Genomic DNA, 22,446 nt, shown 5'->3' on the forward strand with positions numbered 1-22,446 from the left:
ATGTTTAACATCTTTTCATGTGTTTTTTTGGCCATCTGTGTTCTTCTTTGGAGAATTGTCTGTTTAGATCTTCTGCCCATTTTTGATGGGGTTGTTGGTTTTTTTGGCATGGAGCTACAGGAGGTGTTTATAAATTTTGGAGATTAATCCCTTGTCAGTCAATTCACTTGCAAATATTTTCTCCCTTTCTGTGGTTGTCTTTTCATTTGTTTAGGGTTTCCTTTGCTGTGGAGAAACTTTTAAGTTACTCTAAGAGGTGTATCTGAGAAGATGTTGCTATCATTTATGTCAGAGAGTGTTTGACCTATGTTTTCCTCTAAGAGTTTTATAGTGCCTGGTCTTATATCTAGGTCTTTCATCCATTTTGAGTTTATTTTTGTGTGTGGTGTTAGGAAGTATTCTAGTTTCATTCTTTTCCATGCGGCTGTCCAGTTTTCCCAGCACCACTTATTGAACAAGCTGTCTTTTCTCTATTGTACATTTTTGTCTCCTTTTCATGGATTAGTTGACTGTAGGTGCGTGGATTGAATTCTGGGCCTTATATCCTGTTCCACTGATCTATATATCTGTTTTTGTGCCAGCATCATATGGTATTGATGATTGTTGCTTTGTAGTATATTCTGAAGTCCAGGAGCCTGATTCCTCCAGCTCCATTTTTCTCTTTCAGTATCTTTGGCTATTCTGCATCTTTTGTGCTTCCAAACAAACTTTAAAATCTTTCGTTCTAGTTCTGTGAAAAATGTCCTTGGTAATTTGATAGGAATTGCATTGAATCTGTAGATTGCTTTAGGTAGAATGGTCATTTTGATAATATTGACTCTTCCAATCCACGAGCATGGTATATCTTTCCATCTGTTTGTATCGTCTTTGATTTCTTTCATCAACATCTTATAGTTTTCAGAGTACAGGTCTTCTGTCTCTTTAGGTAGGCTTACTCCTAGGTATTTTTTTCTTTTTAATATGACGGTAAATGGGATTGCTTCCCTAATTTCTCTTTCTGATCTTTTGTTGTTAACATATAGAAATGCAGTTGATTATTGTGTATGAATTTTGTATCCTGTGACTTTGCCAAATTCTTTGATGAGCTCTAACAGTTTTCTGGTAGAGTCTTTAGGATTCTCTAGGTATAGTATCATGTCATCTGAAAATAGTGATAGTTTTACTTCTTCCTTTCCAATTTGAATTCCTTTTATTTCTTTTACTTCTCTGATTGCTGTGGCTAGGACTTCCAAAACTATGTTGAACAGTAGTGGCAAGAGCAGACATCCTTGTCTTGTTCCTGATCTCAGTGGGAATTCTTTCAGCTTTTCACCATTGAGAATGATGTTCACTGTGGGTTTGTCATATATGGCCTTTATTATGTTGAGGTTGCTTCCCTCTATGCCCCCTTTCTGAAGGGTTTTTATCAGAAATGGGTGTTGGATTTTGTCAAAGGCTTTTTTTTTTGCATCTATTGAGAGGATCATATGGTTTTGATTCTTCAGTTTGTTAATGTGGTGTATCATACTGATGGATTTGCGGATATTGAAGAACCATTGCATCCCTGGGAGAAATCCCACTTGATCATGATCCTTTTCATGATCAATCCTTTTCATGTATTGTGGATGCAGTTTGCTAGTATTTTGTGAGGATGTTTGCATCAATGCACATCAGTGAAATTGGCCTGTCGTTTTCTTTTTTTGTGGTATCTTTGTCTGGTTTTGGTATCAGGCTGATGATAGCCTGATAGAATGAGTTTGGGAGTATCCCTTCCTCTGCAATTTTTTGGAATAGTTTCAGAAGGAGAGGTGTTAGCTCTTCTCTAAATGTTTGATAGAATTTGCCTGTGAAGCCATCTGGTCTTGGACTTTTGTTTGTTGGAAATTTTTAAATCACCATTTCAATTTCAGTTCTTGTGATGGGTCTATTCATCTTTTCTATTCATCTTGGTTTAGTCTTGGAAGATTGTACTTTTCTAAGAATTTGTCCATTTCTCCTAGGTTTTCCATTTTATTGGCATATAGTTGCATATAGTAGTCTCTTATGATCCTTTGTATTTCTGTGATGTCCATTGTTACTTCTCCTTTTTTCATTTCTAATTTGACTGATTTGAGTCCTCTCTCTTTTTTGCTTGATAAGTCTGGCTAGGGGTTTATCAATTTTGTTGATCTTTTCAAAGAACCAGCTTTTCGTTTCATTGATCTTTTCTATGGTTTTCTTTGTTTCTATTTCATTGATTTCTGCTCTGATCTTTATGATTTTTTCCTTCTACTAACTATAGGTCTTGTCTGTTCTCTCTCGAGCTGCTTTAGATGTGAAGTTAGCTTGTTTATTTGAGCTTTTTCTTGTTTCCTGAGGTGGGCTTGCATTACTATAAACTTTCCTCTTAGAACTGCTTTTGCTGCATCTCATAGCTTTTGGAGTGTCATATCTTTGTTGTCGTTTGCTTCTAGGTATTTTTTAATTTCCTTTCAATTTCTTCAGTGATCCATTGGTTGTTTAGCATCATGTTGTTTAGTCTCCACATGTTTGTAAAGTTTTTTGCAGTTTTTTTCGTGTTGTTGATTTCCTGTCATATAGCATTGTGGTTGGAAAAGACGCTTGATATGATTTCAGTTTTCTTAAAGTTAGTGAGGCTTGATTTGTAGCCCAGAATGTGTTCAATCTTAGATAATGTTCCATGTGCACTTGAGAATATGTATTCTGCTCCCTTTGGATGGAATGTCCCATAAATATCTATTAAGTCCATCTGGTCTAAAGCTTCATTTGGGGCCATGTTTCCTTATTGATTTCCTGTCTGGATGACCTATCCATTGCTGTGTGTGGGGTGTTAAAGCCCCTCACTATTATTGTGTTATTGTCAATTTCTCCTTTTAAGGTTGTTAGCAGTTGCCTTATATATTAAGGTGACCCTATGTTGGGTGCATATATATTTAAAACTGTTATATCTTCTTCTTGGATTGATCCTTTGATCATTATGTAGTGTCCTTCCTTGTCTCTTAAAATATTCTTCATTTTAAGGTCTATTTTGTCTGGTATGAGTATCACTACTCCAGCTTTCCTTTGATTCCAGTTTGCATGGAATATTTTCTTCCATCTTCTCACTTTCAATTTGTATGTGTCCCTAGACGTGAAGTGGGTCTTTGAAGATAGCATATATATGGGTCTTATTTTTATTTATTTATTTAATTAATTTTTTAACTGGATCCTTTTTTTGGGTTTTTTTTTGTTTATTTTTTTCTTACTCAATGAATTTATCACATCTGTAATTGTATAATGATCATCACAATCCAGTTTCACAGGATTTCCATCCCACAACCCCAGCACATCCCCACCCCTCCAACTGTCTCCTCCAGAGATCATATGTTTTTCAATGTCTGTGAGTCAGCATCTGTTCTGCAAAGTTCAGTCTGTTCTTTTTTCAGATTCCACATGCCAGTGAAAGTATTTGATGTTGGTGTCTCATTGTGTGGCTGACTTCACTTAGCATGAAATTTCTAGGTCCATCCATGTTGCTAAAAATGCTGGTATTTTGTTCATTTTAATGGCTGAGTAATATTGCATTGAATATATGTACAACATCTTCTTGATCTAGTCATCTGTTGATGGACATTTAGGTTTTTTCCACATCTTGGCTATTGAAAATAGTGCTACAATGAACATCGGAGACCCAGAATAGCCAAATACATCCCAAAAAAGAAAATGGAGCTGGAGGAATCAGGCTCCTGGACTTCAGAATATACTACAAAGCAACAATCATCAATACCATATGATGCTGGCACAAAAACAGATATATAGATCAGTGGAACAGGATATAAGGCCCAGAATTCAATCCACGCACCTACAGTCAACTAATCCATGACAAAGGAGACAAAAATGTACAATAGAGAAAAGACAGCTTGTTCAATAAGTGGTGCTGGGAAAACTGGACAGCCGCATGGAAAAGAATGAAACTAGAATACTTCCTAACACCACACACAAAAATAAACTCAAAATGGATGAAAGACCTAGATATAAGACCAGGCACTATAAAACTCTTAGAGGAAAACATAGGTCAAACACTCTCTGACATAAATGATAGCAACATCTTCTCAGATACACCTCTTAGAGTAACTTAAAAGTTTCTCCACAGCAAAGGAAACCCTAAACAAAATGAAAAGACAACCCACAGAAAGGGAGAAAATATTTGCAAGTGAATCGACTGACAAGGGATTAATCTCCAAAATTTATAAACACCTCCTGTAGCTCCATGCCAAAAAAACCAACAACCCCATCAAAAAATGGGCAGAAGATCTAAACAGACAATTCTCCAAAGAAGAAACACAGATGGCCAAAAAAACACATGAAAAGATGTTAAACATCACTCATTATGAGAGAAAGGCAAATCAAAACTACTATGAGGTACCACCTTACACCAGCCAGAATGGGCATCAACAATAATTCTACAAACAAGTGCTAGAGAGGGTGTGGAGAAAAAGGAACCCTAGTACACTGCTGGTGGGATTGTAAATTGGTGCAGCCACTGTGGAAAGCAGTATGGAGATTCCTCAGAAAACTAAAACTAGAACTACCATTTGATCCAGCAGTTCCACTCCTGGGCATCTATCCAGAGAAAACCATGACTCACAAAGACACATGTACTCTGATGGGTCTTATTTTTTTGTATCCATTCAGCCAGTCTATATCTTTTCATTGGGACATATAGTCCATTAGCATTTATGGTAATTATTGATATGTATGTTCATATGGATATTTTATTAACTGATTTGGATTTGTTTTTATTGCTCTTTTTTCTTCCCTTGTTCTCTTGTTCTCTCCTCTTGTGGTTTGATGACTATCTTTAGTGTTGTATTTGAGTTGATTTTTCTTATTTGTTTGTGTATCAGTTGTAGATTTTTGATTTGCAGTTGCCCTGAAGTTTTGATATAGGATTTTGTGTGTGTGTATATATATATGATTATTTTAAGTTGTTGGTGTCTTAATTGCAAGTGCATCCCAGTATCCTGCACTTGTACCTGCCTCTTCTCACAATTTCTGATTTTGGTAGCATAATTGTGCATGGATGATTTCCTATCTTTACTGTATATATGCCTTTACAAGTGAGCCTTGTCATTTGTGGTATTTTTGTTTCTGGTTGTGGCCTTTTCTTTTCTGCCTAGAGAAGTTTCTTTAGTATTTGTTGTAAAGCTGGTTTATTGTTGCTGAATTCTCTTAGCTTTGGCTTATCTGTGAAGCTTTTGATTTCTCCTTCAAATCTGAGTGAGAGCCTTGCTGGGTAAAGTCATCTTGGTTGGAGGTTTTTTCCATTTATCACGTTAAGTATATCATGCCACTCCCTTCTGTCCTGCAGAGTTTCTGCTTAAAAATCTGCCAATAACCATATCGGGGTTCCCTTGTATGTTATTTGTTTCTTTTCCCTAGCTTCTTTCAAGATTTTCTCTTTGTCTTTAATTTTGGTCAGTTGGATTAATATGTGTCTTGGGGTGTTCCTCCTTGGGTTTATTTTATATGGTATTCGTTGGGCTTCCTGATTTGAGTGATTTTCCATGTTAGGAAAGTTTTCAGCTAGTATCTCTTCAAATATTTTTCTGTCCCTTTCTCTCTTCTTCTGGTACCCCTATAATATGGATGTTGGTGTGTTTAATGTTGTCCCAGAGTTTTATGAGACTCTGTTCATTTATTTTCAATATTTTTTTCTCTTTTCTATTCCACATCATTGATTTCCACTAGTCTGTCCTCCACCTCACTTATTCATTCTTCTGCCTCCTGTATTCTGCTGTTGGTTGCTTCTAATGAATTTTTTATTTCAGTTATTGTACTTTGCATCTCTGCTTGCTCAAGTTTTAAATCTTGTATCTCTTTGCTCAATGTTTCCTGTAAATTATCCATCTTTGCCTCCATTTATCTCCAATGTCTTGCATCATCTTCAGCATCAACAGTCTAAATCTTTTTTGTGGAGGCTGATAACATCCTGATCACATAGCTGTTTTTCTGGTTTTTTTTTTCTTTATCCCTTAGCTGAGTTAAAGTTATCTGTCTTTTCATTTTTATTGGTTTTTGCTGTGTTGTCCTTTTTGCAAACAGTGGAGTTGTAGCCTCTCTTACTTCTGGTATCTGCCCCCCTTGTGGCTGAAGTTGGTCTGGGGGCTTGTTGTAGGCTTCCTGGAGGAAGGACTGGTGCCTGCCCTCTGGTAGGGTGGAGCTGATTCCTATCCCTCTGGTGGGTGGAGTCTTGTCTCTGGGTGAGATTAGAGGGGCTGTGTGCCTGGGGGATCTTTAGGCAGCCTGTTTACTGATGGGAAGGGCTTTGATCCCACCTGGATTATTGTTTGGCCTGGGGCTTCTCAGCATTGATGGGTGGGACCAGATTTTCCCAAAATGGCCACCTCCAGAGAAACTCATGCTGATGAATATTCCAAGAGCTTTGCCTCCAATGTCTTTCCCCTACAACGAGCCACAGTCAGCCCCTGTTTTCCCAGGAGATCCTCCAAGAACTGCAGTCAGGTCTGATGCAGATTCCTATGCTTTGCCCTGGAACCCAGTGCATGTGAAAGTTTGTGTGCACCTTTCAAGGATCAGGTCTCTGTTTCCCCCAGTCCCATGGAGCTCCTGCACACAAGCCCCACTGGCCTTCCATGCCAGATGCTCCAGGGACTCTTTTCCAATGCCAGATCTCTAGGTGTGGGGATTTGACATGGGGCTCAGAACTCCTGTAGGTGAGTCTCTGTGATACAGTTACTTTCCAGTCTGTGGGCTTCCTACACGGGAGGTATGGGGTTGTTTATATCACATAATTGGTCCTCCTAACTCTTGATGTGGCCTCTTTGTCTTCTGAAGTAGGATATCTTTTTGAAAGTTTCCAGTTCATTTGGTTGAAGGTTATTCAGCATTTGGTTGTAGATTTGTTGTTTTTATGAGAGAAGTTGAGCTCCAGACCTTCTGTTCCACCCCAGCCTGACTGCTTCTCTGGTGGCTCAGGACTCAGTATGGAGTGTTCCGTCAAACCATGTGGAAGATACCAGTAACACTCCTTTTGAATATCCAATTTAAAATATACAACAAACTTATGGTCCAAATTACTATCTTTTGTTGAAAACTTCCCCATTGCCTGATACTTTGCTGGTCACCACAATTCAGTATTTCTATTTATTTCCATGATAATAATGCTAGTTTTCCCCTACCCCTTCTTCTATAAAAGGAGAAATTAAAGCTTAGAGAGTCCAAAGTTTAGGTCACATAGACTAGACTTTAGCTAGATCTGCCAGAATATAAAGCTTCTGTTGTTCTGTATTGCAATGTTGTGACAAAATATTTTAAAATAGGAAAAAACATATTGTTGATGATCTCTCAAACTTAAGTTCAAGTTTACCTTTATTCATCTTAATGTTTCCATCATTCTATTAATATAATTGATTAATTACTGACCTATGAAAAAGATGGGTCTTAGAAATGATCTTCTTCAGCACAAACATTTTATAGAAGACTGGAGACCAGAGACATTGGGGGTTGCTTAACAACATGGTGTAAGTTGTAAATCCAGGATTTACTCTGCCCTTCTGAGGCTCCTGCTGGCATGTAATTGAACTGAGGAGTGACAGCAGTTCACAGGATTAGCTAACTAGGAAGGATGTTCTGGGAACATGGCACCAGCACATCCTCATATCAAAGGAGGATTCTCTTTCTCTCTTCAGTCTCAATATAATACTCTTCTGATGATGGTGTTGGACTCTAACATTTCAATGTTAAGCCAAATGACTGCAGTACGGCTTGTGCCTCTCTCACCAACCTGCTGTGAGACAAGTTCCCTGAAGCAGTGCTCATGCAACCAAACTGCTCACCCATGAGTGGCACTGCCCTCAGGGCAGCCTGGAAGAGTTTCTGATTCTGTTCCAGTTATAGCAGTAGGTCTTCCGTGTTATCACTGTCCCTGACCTAGGCACATACGAGTCACCTCATGGAGGACAGGGCTTCTTCCTCTCATAGAATTCTGCCAAGAAATCTTGTGCATTCTCTGGCTGAGGGGAAAGCAGAGGAAAAGGAACTCATTTGTCAAAGCCTCTTATCACAGAGTGGGATGAATATGAATTCCACGTTCCCAATGTCCCTGGCTGACAAATCCTATTTCTAAAGCACAGAATTTTTCAGGCTGCAAAACAGCTTCATGGAGCCTTGACCATTGAAACCCTAGAAAGGAGCAGACTGAGGGAAAAAACCACATTTCACTGCCCCCAATTCCTGGCCAGAACTTGACTCTGGGACTACTTAGGGTTCTGACAGTAGGCCTGGTTCTGCCCTCCTCAGTGGATAATTGATCACCTCATGCAACACTGCTGTTCACCTCCTGTAATGGGAGCAGGCACCTTCTCTGTCTAGCCCTTGGAGCTGATAAGAAAAAGCTCGCTGCTGAAATACAGCCATTGTGCTGACACATCTGCTCCAAGACACCTTCTGTTGCACTGGCCTTCTCCACTCTATGCTCGCCTTTCCTTGGGAAAAACCTCCTTGTTTGACTACATCAATGGCTAGATGCTCCTGACATGCACATCTGGGGCCTCTGTGATAGTTTCCCCATAAGGTTGTGTTTAGTCACCATGCAGGATGTCTCCAGCCAGTGAATGGAGAGCAGAGGCTCTCAAACCTCATTAGCAGCTGGAAGGACAGGGCAAGAAAGTAAAGGCAGGTTTGGTGCCCTGGGTGCAGATAATTGGCCACCGTTGAGAACAAGCATCACTCCTACAATGGTTGTATTTATCTTTCCATTGCGTGTGGGGACCTTGGCTTTCAGATGCCCACACAGTTCTCTGCCAAGATTTTTCAAAGAAATCATATGACTTAATTTCCCAAGGGCCCCTAAAATCCAAATTTGAATGTTGCTAGTGATTTGAGGTACAATTTCAGACTAAAATTTTCTACTTGTGATGTGTGCATTGAGTATAGAGGTGAAAAGAACATTTTGTGTGTGTGTGAGAAAGAGCTGAATTACACTTTGGTATTCCTCATTCCTCAGTCTTTTGGGAAAATTGCCAGTTAATAAGAAAGGAAATGGTGGAAGTCTATTTTCCTCTCGCAACCATTCTTCCTGCTTCCACCAACATTATGATGTTATGATTCCTTTCATTGGATATTTCTGTCTGAACAATATTTTTGTTGCCCTCCTCAATCTCTTTGAAAAAAAGGAAGCTCACATTTCCTGCTCTTTCTGAAAGAAAAGGGAATACTAGTTGGTTTCTGTGAAAAACTGGCTGGACCTCCTCATTTTAAAAGAATCAGTAAAGGGTGTTCCCAATTTCTTCAAGATACAAAAGAGGAAGAATGAGATGTGAGCCTGGGTGTGGAGAAGCTGTTGCCATAGAAACCACTGGCTTGGAAGGCTGCATCACCTCCTGGGTACTTTAGATGGGCTGCTGCTGTGACAGGAGTTACCTGTTTTTCTGTCTCCCCTGGCTTCCCACTGAAAGCCAGAGAAGGGGTCTAATATCCCAAAGTGTATTTGAAGCAATTATGGGATTTATGTAGCTGTTTGGAAGCACCCATATACTTCAATTCAGGAAAAAGTCTTTTCAAAATGTTGCTAAAGCACTTGGATATCCATATAGAAATATTAACCTCCACTTGAGATAATGCTCAAACATTAATTTGAAACAGATTATATATTTTATTTTTTATTTTTTGGTCTTTTTTTTGCTATTTCTTTGGGCCGCTCCTGTGGCATATGGAGGTTCCCAGGCTAGGGGTCGAATCAGAGCTGTAGCCACTGGCCTACGCCAGAGTCACAGCAACTCGGGATCCGAGCCACGTCTGCAACCTACACCACAGCTCATGGCAACGCCGGATCCTCAACCCACTGAGCAAGGGCAGGGACCGAACCTGCAACCTCATGGTTCCTAGTCGGATTCGTCAACCACTGTGCCACGACGGGAACTCCTGAAACAGATTATATATTTTAAATTTGAAGGCCAAAATTAAATGCTTCTGAAGGAAACAAGGGAAAATGTTTCTGTTACCTTTGGAGGTCAAATATTTCCTGGGCAGGATATGGAAAACTGGTCCAAAGGAAAAAAGCTTGATATGTTGAATTCTTCAAATTGAAAAATCTCAACCTATCCAAAGACATAGTAAGGAAAGAATGTAAAACAGCAAGCCACAAACTTAGAGAAAATATTCTCAGTCCTGCCCTGGACAAATATCCAGAGTATATAAAGAAGTCTTATGGGTAAAACAAAACAAAAAAGCTCTGACAATTGAAACTGGGCAAAAGACTTTAACAGGTACTTCACAAAAGAAAATTTCTATTTCTCAACAAGTATATTAAAAAGTGCTCAATATAAGTAGTCATGAGGAAAATGCAAAATAAAACCACTCTTGGGCATCTATCCGGACAAAACTCTACTTAAAAGAGACACATGCACCCGCATGTTCATTGCAGCACTATTCACAATAGCCAAGACATGGAAACAACCCAAATGTCCATCGACAGATGATTGGATTCGGAAGATGTAGTATATATACAGAATGGAATACTACTTGGCCATAAAAAAGGATGACATCATGCCATTTGCAGCAACATGGATGGAACTAGAGACTCTCATACTGAGTGAAATGAGCCAGAAAGACAAAGACAAATACCATATGATATCACTTATAACTGGAATCTAATATCCACCACAAATGAACATCTCCTCAAAAAAGAAAATCATGGACTTGGAAAACAGACTTGTGGCTGCCTGATGGGAGGGGGAGGGAGTGGGAGGGATCGGAGCTTGGGCTATCAGACACAACTTAGAATAGATTTACAAGGAGATCCTGCTGAATAGCATTGAGAACTATGTCTAGATACTCATGTTGCAACAGAAGAAAGGGTGGGGGAAAAATGTAACTGTAATGTATACATGTAAGGATAACCTGACCCCCTTGCTGTACAGTGGGAAAATAAAAAAAAAAAAATCAAAATATGGTACTGCTATAAACCAACCAGATTGCCTCCAACATTTTTAAATTGAGATATATTTGACATACAACACTATTAAGTTTAAGAGGTACAACATATTGATTGGATTCATTTATAGATTGCAAGTAATTGCTATTGTAGCATTAGCTAGGACTTCTATCATGTCACAATTATTTGTTTTTGGTGGAAAGAATTATGATATAGTTTCTTAGCAAGTTTGATATTTACAATATTGTGGTCTACAATCAATATACTGCACATTAGCTCTCCTGGACTTATTTATCTCCTACTTGCAATTTGTACTCTTAAATAACATCTCTCCTACTTGCCCACCACCCAGCCCTGGTTACCACCATTTTAGTCTGTTTTAATAAGTTCAGTTTTCTTAGAGTCCAAGTATAAATTATATCATGCAGTATTTCTTTTTCTCTGATTACCTCACTTAGCATAATGGCACAAAAAACAACAATAAAAAACCCTAAATACTAAAAAAACCCACCAAACAAAGGAGTTCCTGTTGCAGCTTAGTGGGTTAAAGACCTGATGTAGTCTGTGAGGATGTGGGTTTGATTCCTAGCCCCATTCAGTGGGTGAAGGATCTGGTGTTGCCTCAAACTGTGTTGTAGATTGCATATTTAGCTCAGATCCATTGTTGCCCCAAGCTGCAAAGGCCTGCAGCTGCAGCTCCGATTCAACTCCTAGCCCAAGAACTTCCATATTCCACAGGTGTGTGACCATAAACAACAACAACAACAGCAACAAACTACTTATAACAGTTCATACAACTCAGTATCACAATATCAAAAATAATCTGATCAAAAAATGGGCAGAAGGGAATTCCTGCTGTCATGCAGTAAGTTAAGAATTCTACTTGCATAGCATGGGTTTGATCCCTGGCCCCTGTGGAGTGGGTTAAAGGATCCAGTGTCACTGCAGCTGTGGCATAGGTCACATCTGCAGCTCTGATTCAATCCCTGGTCCTAGGATTCCATATGCCATGGGTATGGCAATAAAAAGAAAAATGTGCAAAAGACTTGAATAGACATTTTTCCAAAGAAGACATACAGATGGCCAACAGGCACTTGAAAATATTCTCAACATCACTAATTAATTATTAGAGAAATGCAAATAAAAACCATAATGAGGTATCACCTTACATAAATCAGAATAGCTATCATCAAAAAATCTACAAAAAACAAATGTTGGAGAGGATTTGGAGAAAAGGACCCCTTATACACTGTTGGTGAGAATATAAATAGGTGCATCCAGTATAGAAAACAGTATGGAGGTTCCTTTAAAAAAAACTAAAAATAAAAAAACCATATGATCCACCAATTCCACTCCCGGATATACTGTCCAAAAAAAAAAAAACCACCCCCAAACACTAATTTGAATATGTACATGCACCCCAATATTCATAACAGCACTATTAACAATAATCAAGATGCAGGAGCAACCCAATTACCCATCACCAAATGAATGAGTTAAGATGTGGTATATATACAATGGAATATTAGCTGTAAAAAAGAATGAAATACTGCCATTTGCAGCAACTTGAATGGACCTAGATAATATTATGCTTAATGAAATAACTTAGAGAAAGAACAATACTAAAAAATAATACAAATGAATTTACATACAAAAGAGAAACAGATTCACAGACATAGAAAACAAATTTGTGGTTACCAAAGTAGAGAGGGAAGCAGGGACAAATTCAGGGTATGGGATTAATAGATACAAATTACTACAGATAAACTAGATAAGCAACCATGAACATACTGTATAGCACAGGGAATTATATCCATTATGTTGTAATAACCTACAATGGCATACTGAATCATTATGGTATACACTTGAAACTAAAACAATATTATAAATCAATTATACTGAAAGAAAAAAAGACTTTCAAGACCAAGCATTTTGTGAGAAAGTGGAGCATCTTAAATCTCAGGCACTACTGATGAGAACCTAAACCCAGTTTTGGAAACTGCTTTGCAATTTATACTATAATTAATTCAGTACGTTCAGTCTAAGTTATACACTCAGGAGAAATGAATGTTATCTCTTCAAAAGGACTTGTACGGAACTATTCATAGCAGGTTTATTCTCAGTAGCCCAGACCTGGAAAGGACACAAATGACCTTTGATGGACGAATGAAAAAATGTGGTGTACATATATAATGGACTAATACAAAGCAAAACAAAAGAATAAATCACTAATACATGAAACATCATGGATAACTCCTAGAAACATGTCGAGAAAAAAGGTCAGAAAAAGGAACACATGCTATGTTTGATTGAAAAGATTTTCTAGAACTGGCAGAATTAAATTTTGATGATAGTAATCAAAATAGATGTTTCTCTTGGTGTGGACTAGTGACTCAGGAGGGGCACGAGCAAACTTATGATGAGATGGAAATGTTTTATAGTTAGATTTGGGTAGTGGTAATATGGTGGTTTACATATGAAAAATGATTGATCTCCACAATTAAATTTGGTGCCCTTAATAGAATGCAAATTATACTTCAATAAAGAAAACACTGGGTTAAGAAGGAAACAAAAGCAAAGACAATTTAAATGTAAAAAAGACCTTCTGTGGTTTAAACCTGTCTTTATTGACATATGTAATTTGTGATTTTGCAAATTTTACAACTCTAGGGCAGTTATGCCAGATCTACCTTTGCAGATTTTCACAGAACACTGTGTAGCCTTTAGAGAATGATAGTGGCATGTTACCATATGCAGTGAAAGGGTAATTATGTGTCAGCTGGAATTTCCCATTTCTAAATATGCAACAATTACATGTCCTTTGGGACTCTGCTGTGATTTTATTTCCAGCTCCTTTTTTCATCCTCCTCTAATGTATTCTGGAAGTTCCAGAGGTCTGTCCTTTTGGATCCTGTGTCCTCACTGGTGATGGTAAATAAGCCTGTGGTAAGTATATCATAAGGGCATTTGGATGTATTCTCACTTGTGACCTCAGTGATCCTCACCTACTCTGAACCGTGGGGAGCAACTCGTTGATGGGAAAGTGACTCACAGCAGGGACCAACTGACCTTTTTTGTCCCTTCTTTTTGACTCTCTTCTGGGATGGAGGCACAATCAACCAAGTTTGATGTTCATGATGGACCATAGGAAGCATAAAACATGTCCAGGTGTTCCAAGTAGTAACATCAGGAAATGCTAGCGCATATTTGGGACAGTTTGTAATTGCCTTTATGGTCTGGGAAAGTATGCCTATTAATCCTTCAAACTTTGGAAATGGGTGTCTTTTTTGGAAGAGGAGCCTTAATATACTTTAGGACATGAAGCATCCATTCATTTTTTAGTAGGTAAAAGAAAGGTATATCTGAGTTATGAGTGTTTTTCCCACTTTTTCCCCATTAGCCTAGGAGAAAGATCCTGGTTTGTTTTAAGAAGAGAAGCACATTGCCAAAGAATCCTGTTTCCCCTGAGCTGCTTCTTGGTGAGTAGTTGCCCATGAGGTTGACTTGCAATCTAATAGGTCAAATATTTTAACCAGTGACTGGTTATGTTTAAGCTTTTAGTGTGGATCATGGATAAAATAATAGTTTTTGGCCAAATCAAAGAACTGAGTAAAATCCAATTAAATTATGGTTACTTATTCAGCAGAGCACTGATTTACAACCAATGCCCAGACCCCTTTCCCAAAGACTATGTGCCATTTTATCTGCTTTTTAGTTAGGCATTGACATTTTTTAAAGTGAATGTTCCTCAGGTGATTGCAGTGGAAATACAGGGTTAATTCTGTCACACTCAACTCTTCCAATGAAAAAAACATTTCCGGAAAAAGGAATGTTGAAGGGTGATTATGACTAAAGCAGAAGTAAACACTGCCATTCTGCTAGGTTGGTAGAGTGTGAGGGACACTGATTCACGCTTTAAATGTTTTTTCATTGAGCCTGAACAACCAAGTCATGAAACCATTTTCCCCATAGTTAGATACGGTTTCTCTTAAACCCACAGGCTGGGTGGTTATGATATGATGACATACTAGCTTTACTGCTCAGACTAGGGTCTTTAAAAAAGAACTCAGGCTGAATGGACTTCAGAAAAAAAAAAAAACTGGTTTGGAACACAGTAATAAGAAAAGGCATATGCCACTCTGGTGCATGGAATGAGCGGCCAGTGGGGACGTGTATAACACAAAGAACTCTACCCAATATTCTGTGATAATGTCTGTAGGAAAAGAATCTGGAAGAGAATGGATGAGCACACTTGTGCAACTAAATGACCTTGTTATACAGCAGAAATGATCACAACATTGTAAATCTACTATACTTCGACAAAACTTTAAAAAGTAAAAAAAAGAAAATTGCTCTTTCACCGTTTCTATTTCCAATGGGCTAAAGTCAGTGCATAGAAGAACTTCCTGAATTTTATGTCATACCTGAAGCATAGAAATTAACACTGTGAACCCATGAAAAGTGTTTTCTGTGGGATGACAGCCTTCATTATTAATTACTGGTTGTGTACATTGTCTGCAAACAATCATTTTCATTTTGCACTGTTTACCTTGTGGACTAGCATTTAAAGATATTATTTTCCAGAAAAGTTAAGTGGCACATTAAAAATTACTACCAAAAATAATTTTTCAATTTTACAATTTAATAAGTATTATCATTAATATAATAATGTGATAATACTAAAGAAAATGCTATTTATAATAAAGCATTTTTAAAACATTAAATGATTCCTCATTCAGAATCACAGCTGAAAGTGATATTTTTGGTTTTTCAAATAGTGGCCATCATTTAAATTCTTTATTCTCTGGTGACAGTGTTTTCTGCTTCACAGATCAAGCAGAGAATGGTCACAGACAGAGAAAGAGAGGTAACTATGGAGGTGAAAAATGAGACAACAATCCAGGAATTCATTCTGGAGGGGTTTCCTGCTGTCCGGCACCTAGGGAGCCTCCTCTTCCTGGTGCACCTGCTGGCATACCTGGCCTCGATGACAGGCAACATGGTGATAATCATCATCACCTGGGTAGACCGTCGCCTCCAAACACCAATGTATATTTTACTCAGTACTTTCTCCTTCTGTGAATGCTGTTTCATCACCACAGTGATTCCTAAACTGCTGTCCATCTTTCTTTCAGGAAGGCAAACAATTCCCTTTACTGCTTGCCTCGTACAAGCCTTTCTCTTTTTATTTCTTGGAGCAGTAATTTTCTTTCTCATGGCTGTGATGTCCTTGGATCGTTACCTGGCCATTTGCAAGCCTCTGCACTATCCATCCATCATGAACTTGAGGGTTAGTTTCCTTCTGGTTTTCTTCTGCTATACTTTGTCCTTCATCTTCTTCACTTGTCTGATGCTCAAGGTTTCCCAGTTATGGTTCTGTGGCCCTAATGTCATTTCCCATTTCTTCTGTGACCTTGGCTCTTTAATTCATCTCTCCTGTTCTGACACCAGATCTGTTGAAATATACTTCTTCTTCCTTACCTCATTTGTCCTTCTGCTATCCCTCTTCATAACCATCATTGTGTACAGCAACATAATAGTCACAGTCATGGGACTCCCTTCAGCTAAGGAGCGACAGAAAGCTTTCTCCACCTGCTCATCTCATCTCATTGTCCTCTTCCTGATGTACGGCAGCTGTGTCTTTATATACCTGAAACCAAAGCAAACGAACAGGCTGGACTCCAATAGAGAGGCTGCTCTTGTGAACACGGTGGTGACCCCGCTGCTGAACCCTGTCATCTACACTCTACGGAACAAGCAGGTTCACCAGGCTCTGAGAGACACGGTGTCCAGGAAGAGGTTGCAAAAGTAGAGCTTTGGAGGGTAAACGGATCTTCTTGGCCTTCCTATATCAGTTTCCCACTATTGGAAAAATCTACTCAATAGAAACACTACATCTGGTAATATAGCTTACGCTAACTTTCAGCTGGATGGGTACTGTCTTATTTTGCAGTTCAGTACCTACCTCTATTTGAAAATTTCATTTGTTCTCTATATTGTGCTTATGATCCCTTCCTCTTGATTTTCTACTTATTTGTCTTGTGAGAATTCATTCAAACAACATTTATGGAGCACCTATAATCCCTAAGTCATAGGATACTAAGTCTTCAAGCTAATAATAAAAATTCTGCATATCGGATGTAATAAAGACTGTTCATGATACATTCTTATGCTTGAATTTTCTAGTACCTCAGAAAAAAGATAGAAAACCGTATTTGCCATTATGCATTCAAAAAGGTTTGAAGTTACAAAACAAACTGTTTCTGAAAATTATGTGAAGTCATAGTATAAAATAATGGTGTTTCATTAATTGAAGCTGTTTAGGTAGATGAATCAGCTGTATGCTCACTAGCTCTTCTTTGGGTCTACTGATTTTAGTGTGTACATAGCTCAGTGAAACTCCAGGTGGTTAAGATGGGCTTTATCATCTTCTGGTTGTATCAGGTGTTATTAATAAACTTTTAACTCTTTCTTGAAACATAGACAAAAGCACAACTTTTTAACTTGTGCATTTATTTTTCTGTAATGGATGTTGCCAAGTCTTGGACCCAATAGGTCACTCAATGGTGAGTGATCCCAGTAGCAAAGTCTCTCCTCCCAGGGAAGAGATATTGGCTCTTTTTGTGTGACCTTAGGTGTATGAGCCACCTGTGTCTTCCAGGTTACGCTAAATTCCAGTTGACATTTTATGTAGCAAAAACTGATAGAACTCATCATTAGAAAAGTTTAAAAGGAAAATGAGTGCACTAATAACAAAAAGTGGATTAAAATTGAGTCAGTTATTGTGTTTACAGGTTCACTGGGGAAGCGATTCCCACCAGAAGACAACTGGTTAGTGGGGAGTAGGTCCTGTCACATCTGACACCTCATGTACATATTGTGCATTTGATTTTTAGTATGTGATTTGGATGCATATTTTCCTTTTTTGCTCGTTCTGAGGAATAATTATATTTGAAGCATAATCTCATTAGGAAGAATTTTAGACTGTCAAAAGTGCTGGGTGATTTAGATGTTTATGTTTGGGAATGATTTGATTATAAGGTGTTCTGGGGTTTGTGGTCTTCCAAGGACAGCTATGTCTATGTCTCTCCTTTCTCCAAAGTAGAAGTTAGACAGATAATTTTTGAACCTGGTCTAAAGGTAGGGAACTCTTGAGAGTTCTCCTTGTTGGCTTCTGTGTATTAGATAAAAGAGGCACCTCTGCCAATCTCCTTGTGAACCAGACTAGTTGTCACCAATCAGCCAAAAGGAGCCAAAGCTTTGTGCTCATCCAAACTTCTTTGTTGTTTGTTAGTATGCCCCAAGTGGCTAAATTGTGTCAAGCCCTGTTATTTCTGCCCTGAGAGAGGTAAGCTAGAAGCCCGTTCCTCTAGCAGCAGCTGGAAAAGTTGGGGTGCTAAAAGTGTTGTCCAGTTCCTTCTATCTTCAGGGAGAAACTGAGAGCTGGCACGTTTGCCTGCTCACACTAAACTGACCCAAGGGGAATAGCTGTGGGAAGTGCTTGAGTGGTCATTTATACTGGCTCTTGATTTTAGTGTATTGGTGAGACTAGCAAATCCTGAGCCTTGTCAGTGACAAGAAATAGGCGAGTTAGGAGCCTCTCCCTTGGGTTACAACCATATAATTTGTGGTTGTGTGTGGTCAAATCCTTAGCTTCTTAGACTGGGCGTTGGGGGTTCCCTCCTGCTTGTAAGGTTCTGTGTTGGGGATGGGGTTCATGATGAGACTGTATCTCAGCTTTTCCTACCCATTTAGATGTGGCCATTTTCTCACTTGCGTGGTACTTAGGAGTCTCTCTTGGTTATGGATATCTCCTAGTTATGGCTAGTTTATGGATACCTTTGGAAGGGACTGTTCCACGTGTAGCTGTTTATTATGTGCCTCTGTGGGAAGAGAGAGAGTCAGAATTCTCCTATGGTGCTATCTTGCTAACATTCTTTTTCCACTTTTCAGCTATTGCAAGTAAACCTTCTCTAAACTTTTGTGTGTCGATTGTCCTATGAACTTAAGATTTTATATCTCTAGGTAAATACCTACAAATGCAATTGCTGAATTGTATGGTGGCTGTCTGTTTAGTTTTATAAGAATCTGGGGAGTTCCCGTCGTGGCGCAGTGGTTAACGAATCCGACTAGGAACCATGAGGTTGCGGGTTCGGTCCCTGCCCTTGCTCAGTGGGTTAACGATCCGGCGTTGCCATGAGCTGTGGTGTAGGTTGCAGATGCGGCTCGGATCCCGCGTTGCCGTGCCTCTGGCGTAGGCCGGTGGCTACAGCTCCGATTCAACCCCTAGCCTGGGAACCTCCATATGCCGCGGGAGCGGCCCAAGAAATAGCAACAACAACAACAACAACAAAAGACAAAAAAAAAAAAAAAAAAAAAGAATCTGACAAACTGTTCCACCATGGCTGTAGCATTTTATATTCCCGCTAGCAATGCATGAGTAAATCAGTTTCTTTGCATTCACCTTAGTATTCAACGTTACTATTTTCAATTCAGGTTAGAAACACACATCCATTTTTTAAAACATCAAGGAATGTACTTTTTATGAAACATTCAAACTATTTTTTTCTTTAATGTAAAATTTTTTGAAACAATTGTAGATTCACATGCAATTGTAAGAAGTAGGGAAATCTGAGTACACTTTGCCTCTTTCCCTCTCATGACATAATTTTACCAAAGTATAGTTTAATATCACAATTAGAATATTGACTAATGCACTCCACCAATATTTTTCACACGTTCCCATTTTCCTTGTGCTTGTGTGTGTGTGTTTACCTCTATACAGTTTTTATCACTTGCTTCCCTTAGTGTATGTATCTACCCGACAGTCAGGATATTGGACAGTTCCATCACCACAAAGTTCCCTCTGATTGCCTTTTTATAGCTACCTTCACCTCACCCTTCAACCCTCCCCCCCTTGAACAACTGTCATTCTGTCCTCTGTTTCTAAAATGTTGTTATTTCAAAACTGTTATACAAAGGAATTGTACAGCATGTAACCTTTGAGATTTTCTTACTCAGCACAGTTCCCTTGAGATTCATCTAAACTATTTGTGTATCAATATTTCATTTCTTTTTATTGCTGAGTAGTGTACAATGGAATGGTATACATTATGGGGTATGCTTGACCACTCACCCACTCACCTGTTAAAGGGCAAATGGGTAGACTCTAGTATTTGGCTATTACCAATAATGCTGGTATGAATATTCATGTATGTGCAGGTTTTGTGTTTTCATTTCCTTGGGATAAACACCCAAGAGTGCCATTGCTGGCTTGTATGTTAGTTGCATGCTTTATCAAATTTTTAAAACACTTTTACTGGAGTATGGTTGACTTACAATGTTGCGTTAGCTTCAGGTGTGCAGAAAAGTGAATCAGTTACACATTTACATATATCTGGTCTTTCTCAGATTCTTTTCCCATATAGGATGTTATAGAATATTGAGTAGATTTCCCTATTTAGACAGTAGACCTTGTTTATTATCTATTTTATATACAGTAAAATGTCTATGTTAACCTCAACTCCTAATTCATCCCTCTTACCCATGTATCCCCTTTGGTAACTTTAAGTTTGATTTTGAAATATATGAGTCTGTTTCTGTTTTGTAAATAAGTTTTCTAAAAATCATTTGTATGGAGTTCCCATTAACTGACTCAGCAGAAATGAATCCAACTAGTAACCATGAGGTTGTGGGTTCTATCCCTGGCCTCCCTCAGTGGGTTAAGGATCTGGCATTGCCATGAGCTGTGGTGTAGGTCATAGACACAGCTTGGATCTGGTGTTGCTCTGGCTGTGGCACAGGCTGGCAGCTATAGCTCTGATTAGACTTCATAGCTTAGGAACCTCCATATGCTGTGGGTGCGGCCCTAACAAAAGCGAAAAAAAATCACTTTTACTATATTCTACATATAAGTGATATCATATGATATTTGCCTTTCTCTGTCTGACTTATTTCACTTAGTGTGAAAATCCTTAGGTCCATCCGTGGTCCTGCAAATGGCATTATTTCATTCTTTGTTATAGCTGAGTGCATGTTTAATTTTATAAGGAAATGCCAAATAGTTTTCAAGAGTGCCTGTACCATTTTATATTCCTTTGGAGCTATTTTATTTATTATTATTATTATTATTTTAATAGTTATTTCACCAATACAATTTTTTTCCTACTGCACAGTATGGTGACCCAGTTACACATACATGTACACATTATATTTTTGCACATTATCATGCTCCATCATAAGTGACTGGACATAGTTCCCAGTGCTACACAGCAGGATCTCACTGTTAATCCATTCCCTTTGGAGCTATTATAAATGGCAATGTGTTTTAAACTCAGGTTTCTACAACTTTATCGCTAGTATATAAAAATGTGGTTTTTCTTTCGTGCATCTTATGACCTTGCTGAAATCACTAATTCTAGGAATATTTCTGTAGGCTGCTTGGTGTTTTCTATGTTGATGCTCATATAATTTGCTATAGGGAAAGTTTTATTTATTTATTTCCAGGCTTTATGCATTTTATTTCTTTTTCTTGCCTTACTGCTGTGGCTAGAACTTCCAGAGTTGTCATGTTCCCTCTGTTAGCGGTGAAGCACGTAGTCTTTTAGCATTAACTATGATGCACCTGTAGCTTTTTTGTAGATGCTCTTTGTCAAGTTGAGATGGTTTCTCTTTGCTGCTAGCTTGCTGAGAGTTTATTTATTTTTCTTTTTTAATATGAATGTGTGTGGATATACAAATAACTGCTAAGCCCGAATGAAATCACTAGAAAAAGGTGTGGTTTTTTCTGCTGGTGTTTAGCTGGAGTAGGGCTGGTACAGACAAAAATTCTTCTGTAACTAGGCAACTGTTCTCTCAGTCCTTTGTCTAGAGGTCATGGACTTTTTTTCCTTGGAGTATTAAAAAAAAATCTACCTGTTGGCGATTCTAAGTTGGAGGTTCCTGATGCAACCCTGTCAGGGATATACAAAAGGCAATAAAGAAACCCAGGGAAAAGACTGTCATGTTGCTCCTCAAACCCCATGGCCCTTAAACAGTCCACAGTCTTATTTCCCCTTTACCAGAATGTTTCCTTGTTTCTTTGTTGTGTTATGTCGAAAGCATTTTTTTTTAATTTTATGATTTTTATTTTTCCATTATGGTTTTTACAGTGTTCTGTCAATTTCTACTGTATAGAAAAGTGACCTGGTCATTTCTCACATTATCCGCCATCAGGTTCCATCACAAGTGACTAGATATAGCTCCCTGTGCTATACAGCAGGATCTCATTGCTTATCCACTCCAAATGCAATAGTTTGCATCTATGGACCCCAAACTCCCAGTCCATCCCACATCCTCCCCCTCCCTGATGTCAACCACAAGTCTCTTCTCCAAGTCCATAAGTTTCTATTCTGTGGAAAGGTTCGTTTGTGCCATATATTAGATTCCAGATATAAGTGATATTACATGGTATTTGTCTCTCTTTCTGACTTAATATTGTAAAAGTGGCCCTATCACCCAAAGCAATCCACAGATTCAATGCAATCCCTATC

At 38.5% G+C, this 22,446-nt stretch overlaps 1 protein-coding gene across 2 annotated transcripts in view; it reads left to right on the forward strand.

The window, feature by feature from the left end:
• The window catches only part of LOC100152956 (olfactory receptor 6C74-like), a 78,298-nt gene extending 59,342 nt beyond the window's left edge, over nt 1-18,956 (forward strand). The window contains exons 3-5 of one of the 2 annotated variants that reach the window (XM_021073091.1): nt 13,766-13,861; nt 14,316-14,394; nt 15,747-18,956. In XM_021073091.1, coding sequence (XP_020928750.1) covers nt 15,759-16,727 — 969 coding nt within the window. In that variant the 5' untranslated portion in view covers nt 13,766-13,861; nt 14,316-14,394; nt 15,747-15,758 and the 3' untranslated portion in view covers nt 16,728-18,956. The remainder of the gene's footprint in view (nt 1-13,765; nt 13,862-14,315; nt 14,395-15,746) is intronic. The other variant, XM_013983472.2, reaches the window with a different exon arrangement.

The sequence above is a fragment of the Sus scrofa genome, chromosome 14, assembly GCF_000003025.6.
Source record: "Sus scrofa isolate TJ Tabasco breed Duroc chromosome 14, Sscrofa11.1, whole genome shotgun sequence".
NCBI lineage: Eukaryota > Metazoa > Chordata > Mammalia > Artiodactyla > Suidae > Sus > Sus scrofa.